The sequence below is a fragment of the Vigna unguiculata genome, chromosome 6, assembly GCF_004118075.2.
Source record: "Vigna unguiculata cultivar IT97K-499-35 chromosome 6, ASM411807v1, whole genome shotgun sequence".
In the NCBI taxonomy this organism is placed as follows: Eukaryota; Viridiplantae; Streptophyta; class Magnoliopsida; order Fabales; family Fabaceae; genus Vigna; species Vigna unguiculata.
This window is the reverse complement of record NC_040284.1, coordinates 13,259,290-13,276,094: the sequence shown is the minus strand read 5'-3', so window position 1 is coordinate 13,276,094 and position 16,805 is coordinate 13,259,290. Positions and strand designations below refer to the sequence as shown.

At 33.8% G+C, this 16,805-nt stretch overlaps 2 protein-coding genes across 2 annotated transcripts; one reads left to right on the top strand and one right to left on the bottom strand.

The window, feature by feature from the left end:
* The first annotated feature begins 372 nt into the window (after nucleotides 1-372).
* On the top strand, nucleotides 373-5,630 carry LOC114186883 (pentatricopeptide repeat-containing protein At3g49710). Its single transcript, XM_028074946.1, has one exon. It carries the CDS (start codon nucleotides 2,532-2,534, stop codon nucleotides 4,698-4,700), a length of 2,169 nt encoding a protein of 722 aa, XP_027930747.1. The 5' UTR covers nucleotides 373-2,531; the 3' UTR covers nucleotides 4,701-5,630.
* A 724-nt stretch (nucleotides 5,631-6,354) lies between these two features.
* Nucleotides 6,355-9,444, bottom strand: LOC114187073 (reactive oxygen species modulator 1). The gene is made up of 3 exons (XM_028075197.1): nucleotides 9,286-9,444; nucleotides 7,562-7,599; nucleotides 6,355-6,765 (listed from the first exon to the last, which is right to left on the bottom strand). Exons 1-3 carry the CDS (start codon nucleotides 9,428-9,430, stop codon nucleotides 6,652-6,654), a joined length of 297 nt encoding a protein of 98 aa, XP_027930998.1. The 5' UTR covers nucleotides 9,431-9,444; the 3' UTR covers nucleotides 6,355-6,651.
* Nucleotides 9,445-16,805: the final 7,361 nt, after the last annotated feature.

Here is a 16,805-nt window from a genome sequence, read left to right as displayed (position 1 = left end):
TTGACATACTCCAAAAATCCTAACACTACTAGATCAACTTGTGCTTGATCCTTTACATGATTTTCATTGAAAATTTGTTCCACTTGAGCTTCCCAATCAAGATAGATTTTGGGATCACATCCACCATAGAACTTAGGAATCTTTGGAGTTTCCTTCTTTTGTGATGTTTGGCGTCTAGAATACTCTCTTTGGAATGGTTGCAATTGTTGTTGAATTTGTTGTTGCATTTGTTGCATGTAAACTTGAAGGGTTCTTTCTTGTTGTCCTCTATCTTCTTGTCTCTTAAGCTCCATTTCTTGTAAGATTTTACCAATGTCTACCAATACACCTTGATTGGCCATGGGAGTCACCATCTCACTTTTCTACAACAAAACTCAAAATCCGAGAAAAGAAGGTGTTATTAACAATTGGTAACCAAACCCGAGATTAAGTATGGTCCAAAGAATTCACCCAAGTGTTTAGATCACTTTCCCCCAAAGCAACAAGGCAAGGTTACACTCAAATCCACCAAAAGGAGTGAAATACTTTTAAAGTTTTTAAAACCTTCTCAAACACAAACTCAAGTGGGTCGACCACCAAACTGAAAAGAGAACAAAGGAAGAAAACCACTAAGACAAAACAAAGATTACTTAAGGACAAGCAAGAAAAGCACAAAGCCGAGGAAGTTAAACTCTAATGAAAGGAAATTATGTGACAACTTTTACCAAAACAAACAAGAAAAGCATATTTAAAGACTCTATGGAAAGTACTTGAACATGCCACACCAAGTCTTAAATCATGCATACACTAAGAAAGATAATAGCCAAGTTAAGAATGGAACTAATTAGCAATTATCACCCACAATTTTAATATGAAAACTAATAGCATAACACCTAATCAAAATTGAACTTTTGGTTCACCAAAGAGCAAGTTTGCCCTTGAAAAAATGAGTAAAAAGGTGTTAAGATTTTTCTTCTTTCACAAGTTTCATAAGATAGAAAGACAATGTTTTTACGTGACTTGGACACTTAGTTCCTCAAATTTTAGGCCAAAATCAATTTCAAGGAGCATATATCAAGCAAGACATAAAATGAATGCCATATTCAAATACTTGGAATAACAAGAACAAGAAAACTTCAACCTAACATATGACATATGACTCAAGCAAAAGTTGGACACATTTATGACTTCCATGGGCAGAATATTGGTTCAACACGACATATCATGAGTCAACAGGTACTGCCCCATTTGAAGCGGTGTACGGACATAGACCTCCCCTAATTGTGCGGAGTGTACCGGGGGAAGTCAGAGTGGAAACAATGCAAAAGGAGTTATTGGATCGGGATGAGGCTTTAAAGAAGCTAAAGAATCACTTGTTGAGAGCTCAAGGTCGAATGAAGGTTTAAGCAGATAACACAAAACAAATATAAGCTTCGAGGTAGGAGAAATGGTATTTTTGAAGCTCAAGCCACATAGACAGAATTCGGTGGTGGCCAGGATATGCCCGAAGTTGAGTGCTAGGTATTATGGTCCTTTTCAAATTCTGGAAAGGATAGGTGAGGTTGCTTATCGTTTAAAATTGCCCCCATCATCAAGGATACATCCTGTTTTTCATGTGTCCCTCCTCAGGAAAGCAGTGGGGGACTAAAAGACAAGGGAAGAATTACCTACCGGGTTAGAGGATGATGATGCTGAAATAATTGAACCCCTGTCGATTCTAGCTTCCTGCAGTGTTATGAAGAAGGGAGAACGAATGAATCAATGACTCGTCCATTGGAAGGGAAAAACCACATAAGAGGCTACATGGGAAGATGAAGTTTACATTAGAAGTCAATTTCCTGAAATCGGTCTTGAGGACAAGACAATTCTTCAAGAGGAGAGTACTGATAAGGCCCAAAGAATAAGTGGGCTCCCTCAACAACAAGCCCACGATGGTATCAAGGCACGGTGGGGAAAGTGTACGTGAGAAAGAAGGATCCAAGGGGTGAGGTGGCAGGTAGTTAGAAGAAAGAGAAATCAGGAGGGGAATGGGGGGAGATTCTATTTGATATTCAGTTTTGCAAAGTGTGAGGGGGGAAGTTTTTTGGCAAAGAGAGGAGAGGAACCATAGGTGTTGCTCCAGAGAGGAGCGTAGCTCTGGGTGGGATTTGTTATCCTTCTATTTCACGTTTTCGTTTACAGTATAATAAATACATCAATGTGTTTTTTCTTCCTCATTTCCTTATTTCTAAACTTTTAAGGAGTGGGTATGTATCAATCATTTACTTCCTCTAGCTAAAGGGGAAAAATAGAAATTCACAAAACAAATTTTCTGATGATGAAAGAAGAGTTAAGGAAATTTCCAACACCTTATGCTGTCGAAAGTCCAAAGCAAATATAAATTACAAAAGGGTGTCAAAGGCATTGAAATGCAATACATAATTCTGTTTTGGGAATACATCAAATTGTGATTCTATGGCGGTTCTATGTCGTTGTTGATTAGTTGAAGTTATAGATGCCATGATTGGTTTCTTCATAATAGCTAGTTTGTAATATTAGATGACCCAATTCCTATGCAATGCATGTACCCCTTTCAAGTTCAAACCTTTCGCAACCTTCTCAAAGTTTGCATAGCCCAAAGAGACCTCATAACAGGCAAAACCCTCCATGCCCTTTACTTCAAGTCTCTCATCCCACCCTCCACCTACCTCTCCAACCACTTCACCCTCCTCTACTCCAAATGTGGTTCCCTCCACAGTGCCCAAACCTCCTTCCACCTCACTCAACACCCCAATGTTTTCTCTTACAACACCCTCATCAATGCTTATGCAAAACACTCCCTTATCCATCTTGCCCACCAGCTGTTTGATGAAATTCCCCAACCAGACATAGTCTCTTACAACACCCTTATAGCTGCCTATGCTGATAGGGGTGAGTGTGGGCCGGTGTTGAGGCTCTTTGAGGAAGTTAGAGAGCTCGATTTAGGCCTTGACGGGTTCACGCTGTCTGGCGTGATTACTGCCTGTGGTGATGATGTTGGATTGGTTCGGCAGTTGCACTGTTTTGTGGTGATGTGTGGGTATGATGGTTATGCTTCTGTGAATAATGCAGTGCTCGCTTGCTATAGTAGGAAGGGGTTTTTTAATGAGGCGAAGAGGGTGTTTAGGGAGATGGGGGAGGGTGGGGTCAGGGATGAGGTTTCGTGGAATGCAATGATTGTGGCATGTGGGCAGCACCGGGAGGGATTGGAGGCGGTGGGATTGTTTATTGAGATGGTTAGGAAGGGTTTGAAGGTTGATATGTTTACCATGGCAAGTGTTTTGAATGCATTTACTTGTGTAAAGGATTTGGTTGGGGGCATGCAGTTTCACGGAATGATGGTTAAGAGTGGGTTCCATGGGAATTCACATGTTGGGAGTGGGTTGATTGATTTGTATTCTAAGTGTGCTGGTGGCATGGTGGAATGTAGGAAGGTGTTTGAGGAGATTTGTGCACCTGATTTGGTTCTTTGGAACACGATGATCTCTGGGTTTTCTCAGTATGAGGACTTGTCTGAAGATGGCCTGTGGTGTTTCCAGGAGATGCAGCGGAAAGGTTTTCGTCCGGATGATTGTAGTTTTGTGTGTGTGACCAGTGCTTGTTCTAATTTGTCATCCCCTTCTGTGGGAAAACAGGTTCATGCATTGGCTATCAAATCTGACATTTCTTATAATCGCATTTCAGTGGATAATGCTCTTGTAGCTATGTATTCTAGATGTGGGAATGTTCAGGATGCAAGAAAGGTGTTTGATACAATGACACAGCATAACACGGTGTCTTTAAACTCGATGATTGCTGGCTATGCACAGCATGGTGTTGAAGCTGAGTCGCTTAGGCTTTTTGAACTGATGCTGCAGAAAGACATTGCACCAAACAGCATAACCTTCATATCTGTTCTTTCTGCGTGTGCACACACAGGAAAAGTTGAAGAGGGTCAGAAATATTTCAATATGATGAAAGAAAAATTTGGGATTGAACCAGAAGCAGAACATTTTTCCTGCATGATAGATCTTTTGGGTCGAGCAGGCAAGCTCAGGGAGGCTGAGAGGATTATTGAAACAATGCCATTTAACCCTGGTTCTATTGAATGGGCTTCTTTGCTTGGTGCGTGTAGGAAGCATGGAAATGTGGAGCTAGCAGTGAAAGCAGCCAATGAGTTCCTCCGGCTGGAACCTTATAATGCTGCTCCATATGTAATGCTTTCAAATATGTATGCAAGTGCCTCCAGATGGGAAGAGGCTGCAAACATTAAAAGGATGATGCGGGGGAGAGGAGTGAAGAAGAAACCAGGTTGTAGTTGGATAGAGATAGATAAGAAGGTTCATGTCTTTGTGGCCGAAGACACTTCACATCCAATGATAAAAGAGATTCATTTGTACATGGAGGAATTGTTAAGGAAAATGAAGCAAGCAGGGTACGTACCTGATATAAGATGGGCATTGGTGAATGCTGAAGAGATAGAGAGAAATGAGAGAGAAAGAAGGTTATTGAATCACAGTGAGAAGCTGGCAGTTGCATTTGGCCTAATCTCCACTGAAGAAGGAGTGCCTATATTGATTGTGAAGAACCTAAGAATTTGTGGTGATTGCCACAATGCCATCAAACATATTTCAGCCATCACTGGCAGGGAAATCACTGTTAGAGATACTCACAGGTTTCATTGCTTTAAGGAAGGGCAATGTTCCTGCAGGGATTATTGGTGACGAAAAACAATCAGTATTTCTATTTCAGTGGGAAAGTGTTATACTACTACCTTACTAATTACACACCTGTGTCAAGTTTGGGTAAACACTTTTTCAGTAGAAGTTTTTCACACCAGAGCTTATATCATTAGCTTGACTTTGAAGCTTACTGAAATAAGTTAAAAAGAACTTAATTTAGTAAGATTCATTGTGGTAGGAAGGCCATAAACGTTTAGGTGACAAAAGGTTATGGTTTCAATGAACATTTGGGTTATCAACTTTACTTTTTCCCAAGTATAACCATCCAAAAGACAGATTTCAATCTGCTGAAAGTTCTTGCTTTATATCTTAGGTGAATAATTCAGTCATTGCATAGGTCCCTTTTTTCCTTTGTTTTCCTTACTTGTGACTAGATTAGCCAAAGCATTAGACTTTTGGGTGTCCATTCCTCCACTAGCCATTGTTTTTTATGTCTTACACCTGATGATTAAACGAAAAAGCCAAAGGCTCTCACCATAAGTAAGATCAAGTACATTTGAGGATACCTTACCACAAAAAAGTAGTCATTGATGTTGTAGAGCAGAACAGAAGGTTTTATAAACTCCACACCAAATCTAGTACTTCTAATGTCAGACTCAAGATCTCTACTTTGAATTGGATTTGTTTGGGATTCAATTCTGTTGTGATGCTCATCTAGTTGATCGACTCATGTTTGTGATCCTGGGGATTCTGAAAGAACAAATTATTCATTGATTATGTATTATTCTGAAATGACGACTTATAGGACTTTCCTTTTGAAGAAAGCAATTGCGCCGGTGTCATCTATTTCTACCTTCTTATACCGTAGCAATGCATTTGAATTCATTTTCTGTTAGTCTTCATTCGAGAATCATTAATTAGATCTTATTCAGAAAAGTTTGTTATGTACAATATACTGATTAATTAATACAAAATAAATTATCTGTGGTAATTTTGTTTTAATGAGAAAGTGACTTACAAATTTGAAACTTTGGCATCCGTGATCTTCTGCTCAATGAATTGTGTAATCATTTTTAAAAAAAGACCCTTTCCTTTTCTTCTAAAAAATAAAACATTGTTCTCTGTAATACAGTACCCAATGGCATATACACGTTTTTAAATTATTTGAACTGTAGTGTTTAAATTATCCAATCAAGTTTTTTTTTTTTAATATCTTCATGAAAACTAGTCTCATGATAGAATTGATTTTCCATAAATTAGTGAGAGAAGTGTATACAACTTCCTGGCAGGTTGATTCATTTACTTAAAATTGTAGTTCATTCAGTATTTAAGCAAGAAATAAACTAAGAAATATACTTACGTTTGAGTTTAATTTTGATACATTGTAGATATAAATAAGTTGTCAATCAATTAAAGTATAACTTTAAAAAGTGAATTTCACAAAATAGATTAAATGAATTCAACTTTTTTTTTTTCTATTTCTCCGGCACCAACTTCTCCAAATCCCATCTTTTAAATGAATTTGGACATACTTCATACTTAACCAATAATTTATCTGGCACTAGTTACTATTATATACCAATTTCTGGCCAGAAATAGTGGGATCGACCCAATGAGCATCTCAATAACAAGTCTAGAATTACTGTTGAGTGAGTATTTGTGGAAGGACATGAGAGCTTAAAGACATTAAGTAAGATGAACACAACACCATCAACCCACACATCTTCACTCCTTTTTTATTGCAAGAGCAATTCACCGTCTCAGATGAAAGTGAGGAATCAAAAGTAGGAGAGCCCTAGTAAAGAAATTTCAACAGTACAGCTCAGAGATAAACAAATGGGAATTTTCATAGGAGTAGTGCCATGAAACCTTTTCCATGATCCAGAAAATAATACTACTAGTAACAAAAAAACAGGAAATCCCTGGTCTACTCATACTTTATAAGGGCAGCAACCAAAGAAATGTATGTAGGGGAAAGGTCAAATCTTTATCCTCAATATGATTTTCCACAATGTATCAAGCTTCCAGCACCCAAGAAAAGACCAAAAATAGCAGCACTTCCAAGTGTAGTTTGTCCAATATGCCTAATTTTCATTAGTCCAGGCACCTGCATACAAATCAATGCACTAATAGATAGGAATGCTGCTTTGTATCAAAGAGGAACTCATTTTTACTTTTATGATACTGTGTATAAATATCAGCACAAAGGATTCAAGATGTAAGTTTTGACAACCGGTATACTTCTCTTCAGTTTTTTTTACCGAGTTTGTTGCCAGCAGCAGTGTGTGTGCATTGCTGGAAAGTTTGAGGCGGGTTGATAAACAGCTGGGAAATACACCGTTATGTTGGGGAAAAATAGGCCAGCTATTGGGAGGATCTCAGCCTAAACTTTAATAACATGGAGAATTTCTGAATTACGTGTTACACACACTTTACATCTATATTTTAATAAAATTATTACAAGGTTATAAGACCTGTTTGTAAAGGATTTTTACACTATTTTCCAACCATAAACAACTATTTATGATGAGTTTGTTTACTTTTACAATAACTACCTTGAAAGTCATATTACTGATGACTTCTGATTGGTTGACAGTGTAATTTTTACACAGGGTGTGTTTAGAAATTTACTATACGTTAGGTTTTACTATAAGCATTTGTTCTTGTGTAGTCTCAGCTAACAAAAAAACATAAAAAGCGTTTTTCATATAAAATTTAAAAATGTTTTTCATATAACATAAGGCATTTTGTTTGTATATCATACAAAAAAAATTTAAAAATGTCTTTCATATAACAAAAGGCACGAGGAAGAGTATGAAAAATCTATTGTAATAAAAGGAAAGCCAAACTAAAGTTGCAAATAATATTATTCTTGAAGTTCAGGACGAGACCACAAAGCATACCTTATACCTAATAGCCTCATATGTTCCATACACAGCACCTGCAATAAAGCTAAAAGATTAGACAACGGTGTTGTACAACTTTTCCATGTTGAGTAAATTGAATCTATTGGACAACCAAGATGATCTTACTCTATAAATGCATTTGACTATAAAATTCCAGCAGTTACACAACCACTTGGCTGACAATATGGAACGATGCACCCAGATCCCTTCCCTCTCTTCTAGGCAAAATTTCAAGACTTCAAAATTCTGTTTGTCTGGAGTTGAGAGACTTCCATACAAATGTTGGGTTATATATTTTTTTTATATATATATGGGTTATAGTTATAGGCATGGTCATTAAGAAATTGTGGTTCTATATGGTTATATAACATTAGTCTTACACATATAAGACCTTAGACACCACTTTTACACCAAAACCTTAAGGCAATGTTGTTATGGGTCTTTATTTTTATATAGTGTTTAACTTTATTTATTCTATCCAATGTGGGACTTTTTGACTCACACTTGGACTATTCCCAACAACAAATGCCTTCTTGTAACAACCTTTTTGTGAAAAAAAAAAAAAAAACAGAGTAATGTTCTACTTTAAAATCCCCAAGGTCCAGGAATATAAAATATCTCTAGAACCACTACAATAAAATACATCCCAAAAAACAGAAAGAGAGCTAAAATATCCGACCAACCAATATCAAATTTATATATTCAATCACAAAGGCGCATAAACTGGTGCGGAGAGGGTAAAGGTAGGCAAAATTTAAGAAAAAGTGAGTGGTGAAACTCAAACCTGGTATCAGCTAGTTCCAAAAGATATCCCTAACACTAAACGACTAAAATTCTTGGTTTAAAATAAAATTTTTTTTTACTGAAGAATAATTAGTTCATACTGAAAATGAAGAGCAAGTGAAAATCAAATCTGTTGGTCAGACAAGTTTATACACCATAGTCCATACATTATATAAAATATTTATGAATAATGGTCTCTTTAGTTTTAAGAAATCATATTCTATTTCTGTTTCGTCCTTCACAAAAACAGTGTGTTAGGATAGGCATAAATAAGCATTGATACTCATAAAATCACATCAAATGCGTTCAACAATGCAGAAACCAGGGGACACAAACATGCTGACAATTACAAAAAACTATGTACAAATCTTGGAAAACAGAACCATTTGGTTACAGAAAATTCATTTCATCTCTCCTTTTTCAAAAGTTTGCACAAAAACCACTATGATAAATAAATTAAAAAAAAAACAAGAAAACATTCTCGTAACAAAAATAAAAAAGTTTTCTCAACCCATTGCCGAAATATTTTCTAACATTTTCTGAAAACCAAGAAAACTCTTCAATTCCACTCCAACACAACATCATCGGCGCCAAGGACACAGCACCTGAAGCTTTAAGAACACTTGTCCAAACTAAACATACACTAATAGAAAGAACCATTCTCTAATAAAATACAAACTAAACATACACTCAGAGAAAGAACAATTCTCTAACAAAATACACAAGTAAACCATCAAACTTCATTTTATTTCAAAGCAAATCTAAAACAAACCAAAAAGAGTTAAAAGACCGGGCCTACACAATAAGAAACAGGTAAAGCTAACACATATAACACTATATATAATAAGTTTTGAGAAATACCATCGAAATGGAACATAAATAAAGCCTAAGGTAACAGTAACAGTACAAGGTGAAGAAAAGGGATATATGAGACTGACCGACAGCGCCGCCCACAGCACCACCCATAGCGGCGCCAGCTACGACACGAGTGAGGCAACTGTCCCTTGCCATTTGAAGTCCGAGGTAGACACTAGAGAGGGTTTTGGGAGAAAATAACCTCTTAAAGGGAAAAACCAAACTCATGGGTTGCTTCTTTCTTTTATAATCCCTTGCTCCTTTTGTCAAAGGATGCGTCAAATTAAATTTTAGATTTCTCTTAATTTAGATTTAATTCTTCACCAAGTCTTAAAATTATTACTTTCAATTAACATTATTATGTATGATTAGACCTCACTTTTCTTCTTTAAATTTCTAATCAAAGCTAGGGATATTATCACTAAAATTAATAAAATAATCCATATAATTATATTCACACCGAAAATTCATGTTTTTTTATAATAATAAAATTATTATTGATATTTTATGGTACAATCGGAAATATAAATATTATCCGTATTTTTTAAATATTTATATGTAAAGTAAATTTTGATTCAAGTTAAATATAACTTTACAAATACGAATGAAGAAATAAAAGAAGAAAAAAAATTAAGAGCAGTTTCATTTAACAAATTTTAAAATAGGGATTATTCTTAAAAACACACAATTATAAAATAAATATGAATACTAAAAAATAATCCTCTCCAATATATAGATGGATAATGTAAGACCTGTTTATTTTTCTGTGGTTTATCCTAAGCAGATGGGCCTAAAGGTTTATTCATTGGGTGCTAAGACCCATAAAGGAGCCAGGATTCCCCATTTTGCACTCACTTGCAAACTTTTCTTTTCTCAAACACTCTTTTTTCCTTGCAGAAGGCTCTGCTAGGGTTTAGTCCTGGATTCTCGTCAAGTTAGCTCAAACTCGTCATCTTACTCCACGTAAGTCATTTTCAATTTGTACTCTTCCATTCAGTCTACTCTTCCACGATTTTCCAACTAGGGTTTTGTTAGGGTGAGCTCGTTTTAAAACTGTTTTACTGTTTTCAGCTCTTGAATTTGCTCTTAGAGCTACTTTGCTCAATTGTTGGGTGTCAGAGTCCCTTTTTCTAGCTATTTCCAGGTAAGGAAAGTTAGGGTTTAAGGTTATTTATGTTTTTCGTATGTTTTCTGAGTTTAAGTCATATGCTGGAGGTATGCTAATGGTTTGATTGCTTGGTATTGGTTAAAAGTGATTTGGTGTTGTTCCTGCATTTTTGCACGAGTGAACAGTGGTGAGCATTGGTTTTCTCGCCCAAGCAAGCGTGTCTCGCCTAGGCGAGATTAATAGAGGCTCGCCTAGGATCTGCTGCTCGAACTATTGCTTAGCTCACGAGTTTTCATTTTGAGCGAGGAGTGGTCTCGCTCAGGCGAGGAGGTCTCGCCTGAGCGAGAAATCGCAGAATCCATTATTCCCCTACTCGAGCCCTCGTTTAGGCGAGAAAGGGGCTCGCTTGAGTGAGATCTTCTGGCCTGAGCGAGACTGGGGCAGGTTTTGGTACTATTGTTTGAATGGTTCACTGATGTGGTTGCTTGTTTGCTTGACCTAAATGCTTTATTAGAAAAGGTTTGAGGGATGATGCCATGATTACTGTATGAGGTTGAGATGAAAATAAGATATTGCTTTATTGTGTATGAATTGGGAACTATAAGTTGTATGATTGGTTGTTTATATACAAATACATATCAACATGATATTAGTATTGATGGGAACTTTCTGATTGGTTGGTGAAACATGTACAAAGTCTGAGTAGGACGTAATTCCATGACTCTTGTAGCGATAGCTCATGGTGGTGCCTCACCTAATGGATGTAATCCCATGGACCCTCCTAGTGAGAGTCCCTAGTGGTGCCTCATCTATTGGACTTAAATCATGACAAACAAATTAATCCATAAAATAAATAAATGATAATTAAATTAATGTATAAATATTTATGGAGAATAAGGGAAACTAATTAATTCACGTGGAAACATAAAAAAGTAAATTCAAATCTTTGTATTAATAAAAATTGGAGAATTTCTTTCTCCACCTCCAAGATTTCTTTAGCACCTCTTATAATATTTTAAAACCCAAAAATACCCTTTAATTATTTAAGAAAAGTTATGCGGATCACATCTCAAATTTATTTTTGAATGTCGACTTCCAATAAAAATGCTTCCGGATGTTGATATTTGATGAAAAATTTAAACTTTCGGTATACCGAAAGACGACTTCCAAATATATATATATATATATTATTTCATTTTTTTAATTTAAAGTCTATTAATTTTTCGTTTTATTTCTTTTTTAATATTTTAACTTAGATTTTGATATGTTAATTTATTTTTATAATATATATTAAAACATAAAAAATAAATGAAACAACAAATAACTAAAACTAAACTTTAAGTAAAATTATAAAAATTGAAATAGAATAAGAATAATATATATATATATATATATATATATATATATATATATTAATTGTATATACTTTAAAAAGAAATCAAGTTAAAAGTAAATTAAATTAAAAGAATAATTAAATTTTAAATTAAATATATTTTAAAACTTCATTTACTATTTATCTTTAATATATATTTTAAAAATAAAATAAAATATTAAAAAAAGTTATAATACTAGAAAATAAATGAAACTAAAATAAAACTTTAAATTAAAAAAATGAATATATATATATATATATATGTTTTTTAATTTGAAGTTTAATTATTTTTTTTAATTTTATTTTTTTTATAAATATGTATGCAATTATTTTATTTATATAATTAAAATATTTTTTTCTATTTTATTTGAACTTTTTTTAATTTTATTTAAATTTATTTGTTTTAATTTTAATTATTTTTTCTTTACTTTTTTATCTTTAATTATATTTATTTATAATTTTTTAATTTAATTTCTTTTAATATAATGTGTTAAAAAATAAATGAAAGTAAAAAAAATTAAAAAAATAAACTTCATATTTAAAAAAACCAATATATATATATATATATATATATATATATATATATATATATATATATATATATATATATATATATATATATATATATATATATATATATATATATATATGATACAATATGATTTTTTTTTTATATTTAGAAGTTCAAATTCTTTATATGAATATCAATATTAGAAGATTTTTATTATAAGTCGACATTTTAAAATAATTGTGTTGCGTTATTATATCAAATGTTTAAAGAGTATTTTTGAAATTTGAAAATTTTTTAAAGATGAAAAAAAATTGAAGATGAAGGAAGAAATTCGCATATATCCAAATTTCTCGTATGGAGAAAAAAAACACCTTACTGGATTTACCGATGATTTTCAATATTGTATTTTTTTTTTATATTTTTTATGTGAGACTTTGACGTACTAAAAAAACCAACAAAAATTACTTCCTTTTGTTTAGATGCTTCCATTAACAAAACATTTGGGTTAAGAATTTAGGAAATGGAGTATAATGCAAAAAATGTGTATTATTTGAATTAGCCAAAATATATATGTGATAGTACATTCGCTTTTGCATTTTATTGTGTTATTATGTTTCTGACAAAAAAAAATCTATTTAATATTTTATTTATTTTATTTTGAGTTAAATTTATTTAAGTGTGAGAGTGATTTAAATGAGATAAAATATAAATAGTTTATTAATTAAATTAAAATAATTATAAATAAAAAAGAGATCATTTTCACTTGTGTTCTTAAACTAACTGATTCAAATATTTTAAAAAGATGTTTTTTAATTAATATTAAATAATTATATATATATATATATATATATATATATATATTTATTGATATATATTATTGAGGTAATTTCAACCAAATTTAGAATATGAGATCGAGGTTATTTCGACTAAACATTTTGATATTATGTCAAATTTTATGTATACTTCATCACAATTGATTTGAGTATTGGAGTGGTTGTAGTACTCACCCTTAGATCAGTTCAACCAAACAGTAGAAAATATCTCTAACAGAAGAGTAGGGAACATTTGGACAAATGAGTAAAGATACTATATCTTGTAGGACAACTCTTATAAATGTGTAGGGGTGACATTCAATACTCTAAGTACTCCCATGGTGAACTAATTAAACGAAAGACAAACATGTAGTTTTGTAATTAAGGTTGAATACATATAAAAGAATTCATGGAAGTAACCCTTTTGGCCATGGTAAACGTGCTAACCCGTTTTATGCTTATAATATCATCATCTATGATTTCAACCATCATTTCTACACTTTTAGCTAGGACGGTTATAAATGAAGACCATCTAAAGCTAGATAAATAGGCTTTCACCCCTAGGGTCTACCTAGTAGTAAGACTGACATTTCACCCCTCTTACCAGTATGTATACTAGCATTACTCCTTGAGGAGAATGAACTCGATCCCTGGGCACCCCTAGAATCATCAAACTTATCAAAGGAATTACAAGAGGTAGAAGAAGAGGGCAACATACTTGAGTAAATACGTCATCAACTCGGCTGGGTACTCTCAGGTATTAGACAAGTGAGGGCCTTTTTGTCTCCACTCCTCTATTTATAAGCATAAAGATATGATAACAGGCAGTTACATTAAGGCTTATCAACAATTATATCTCTTTAATCTAGCGGATGTAATGGTGTGACTCTTCATTTTTTAAGCACTGCGAAGTCATGTCTATTAGTTACCCTTGTCAAAAGTAAACCCTAATAGCTCTTAGGGGATTGATTATTTTAAAGAAGGTACCCATCATATCAAAATCACGATTATATCGACTCAAGACTCTAGTTACACTTCGTTCAGAGCGAGATTGAGAGCATTTTTGTATTTCAGGGTCATTTTGAAGTCAAAATTGTAAAAATGGGTTGATTGACTCTTTTTTTTTTTTTGTAAAATAGAGTAATGTCGTCAGGACTCTGGACAACATTACAAGTGAAGTTGTCCTGTATCATGTCGATTTCTATTTCTTTTTTGAAAAAGCAAAGTCGTTAGGAGTCAGCCGGTTTTAGTGCATGGAAAAAGTGAAGTTGTTAGAACTCATGACGATTTCATTTTAGTTTTTTTTAAACGTTCCAGTTTAATTTTTTTTTAAATTTTTTTCTCTTTAGAGATTTTTTTTTGTAATTTTAATTGATTGGTAAAATAAATTAACATAATAAAATACATTAGATAATAAAAAATTACATAATAAAATACATTAGAGAATTGGATAAAGAAACAAACTACTGATGATAGGGACAATTGCCCCTAGGATGTCCTTCATTTCTACAATATGAACATTTACTTCGTTTATTAGGATTTGGTTGATCCATTTCATTGTGGATTCTAATAGTTGGTGGTCTTCTCGGTATCCTACGGCGCATGTTTGGGTCTAGAATGAAATTTGGTCTGATGTTTGTGGACCAATAATCTTTATTCTGAATTCAATGAAACAATAATTCATATGCTTTATTGATGTTGTAGAGGCTATAAACTGGATGGATGTATGTGGTTAGGTCTATATGGGAGAAAGAGCAGACAACTATTACGTGATGACAAGGTAGTCGAAGAGCTTGGAAATTACCACAATCACACCACCAATCATTTAATTTAATTGTAAAAGGCATGGGTAGGCAGTGATCATGTGGAGAAAACATCTCTTGAACTTGAAATTCATTATTTTCTCTTGAGTATTGGCACACTTGACACATTCCCGCTTGTTGATTTTTTCTAATAATAGCATCTATTTCCTTGGGATACTGGTGGCATGCTTGTAACATCGAGTCTGCCTTAACTCGTCGCTCAACAAACCATGTTGTAGTCCTTTCAAATGTTGCCTTAATTAGAGCACAAATTGGTAATGAATGAGCTCTTTTTAAAACATAATTCATACGCTCTGCCAAGTTTGTTGTTATGTGTCTGAATCTACTACTCATGTCGTAGGCCTGACTCCACTTTTGTAGTGGTATCTTATCAATCCAAGATGCCACTTCGGGTGAATGGGATCTTAATGCCGCCAAGTTTGCATCCAATATGGGTTGTTTGACCTTATAAGCTGTCAAAAGGAAATTATATTAGTTAATTTAATTTTGAATACCATTTTCAATGAAGAGATAGTATGGTGAATGAAACAATATTTTTATTACCCATGTTCACTAATCGACTTTTCAACTCATGATTCTTGAACTTTTTGTTGAAGTTTGAAGCAATATGTCGTATGTAGTATACTAATTGTAGCCCATCTACTTCCCATTCTACTTCTTTAGATTGTAGGGCTACCAATATGCTTTTCCCCGTGTCTGTTATCAAGCAGAGGTTTGATTGTAGTATGACGTACTCCCTTAAGAGTTGAAAAAACCAGATTAAGGTCTCCTTTGTTTCTCCTTCCACTATCGCAAAGGCCAAAGGGAATATATTACGTGACCCATCTTGAGCGAGTGTTTTTAGCAATGTCCCTTGATATCTTCCTATGAGAAATGTCCCATCTACTTGGACAACGAGCTTGCAATAATTAAACCCTTGGATGCATGGTCCAAAAGACCAAAATACTTATTCCATAATATAGCAAGAAGGGCCAGGTTGACCATTTACAACTACGAGAGGTGTAGTACATTGAATTATTATGCTAGGGTTACTTTCTTGTACAACTTGATACCACCTGGGAAGTTCATTGTAAGAGTATTCCCAATATCCAAACTCCTTAACAAGCGCTTTTTGCTTACCATTCCAAGCTTTGTCATATGAAACTGAATATCTGAAACGATTTTTTATTTCAGCTATCAAACTTTTGATAGGTATGGAAGGAGTTTCCTTTACAAAGTTCAACATAATAGAACCAATTTGGTTGGAATCAATATTGACATGATCCGTAGGTTGCATGGTTGAAAAACACGTGTGTAAACCGTCAATCTTCTTTATTTCCCTCTTGAAACTACGCTTGCTATAAGCAGCCCATAAATGCCATGGGCAACCTTTTTTGTAGTCGACACATCGACATATATATATATATATATATATATATATATTTATTTATCATATTTGCTCTCAACAACCACAAATTTATAACCATTATCGATATGGTATTGTTCGATATATGACATTGTGGGCTCCTTTGTGTCAAAAGACATGTTGATACTTATTTGTTGTTCACTCCCTGTAATTGAAGTTTGAAATGAGGTGTGACTTGATGAGCCGATGTGACTTGATGACCCCCAAGCCGTTATAGGGAATGTGTATTGGTTGGGCACTTGTGCCCATGAACTGGGTTGTGAATATTTCTGAGGTTGATCCCATTGAGAGTATTAAAAATTATTTTGATCTACTTCACCTGTGGTATCCATCTCATCTTCACTAAAATAAGAAAGAATATAAGGATATTGACTTAAGGGATCAACCATTGTATGCAGATATGAACAAGAGATAACTAATTCAAATTTTGGTTGTTTATAATCACAATCTTGTGCAACTAAACTAGGTGCGCATGCAGTCTCCCCTAATAACTCTCACGTAGTTGAAATAGGTGTATGCAATATTCATTAAAATCCTGCATGCAACAACTTTAATGAAAACTGTTGAACACC

Excerpts from the sequence above, each read along its gene's own strand:
- LOC114186883 (XM_028074946.1), top strand. The coding sequence starts at position 2,532 with ATGCAATGCATGTACCCCTTTCAAGTTCAAACCTTTCGCAACCTTCTC.
- LOC114187073 (XM_028075197.1), bottom strand. The coding sequence starts at position 9,430 with ATGAGTTTGGTTTTTCCCTTTAAGAGGTTATTTTCTCCCAAAACCCTC. Across the intron at positions 7,600-9,285 it reads TGCTGTGGGCGGCGCTGTCG|GTGCTGTGTATGGAACATAT; the intron begins GTCAGTCTCATA and ends GCTTTATTGCAG. Across the intron at positions 6,766-7,561 it reads ATGAGGCTATTAGGTATAAG|GTGCCTGGACTAATGAAAAT; the intron begins GTATGCTTTGTG and ends ATTTGTATGCAG.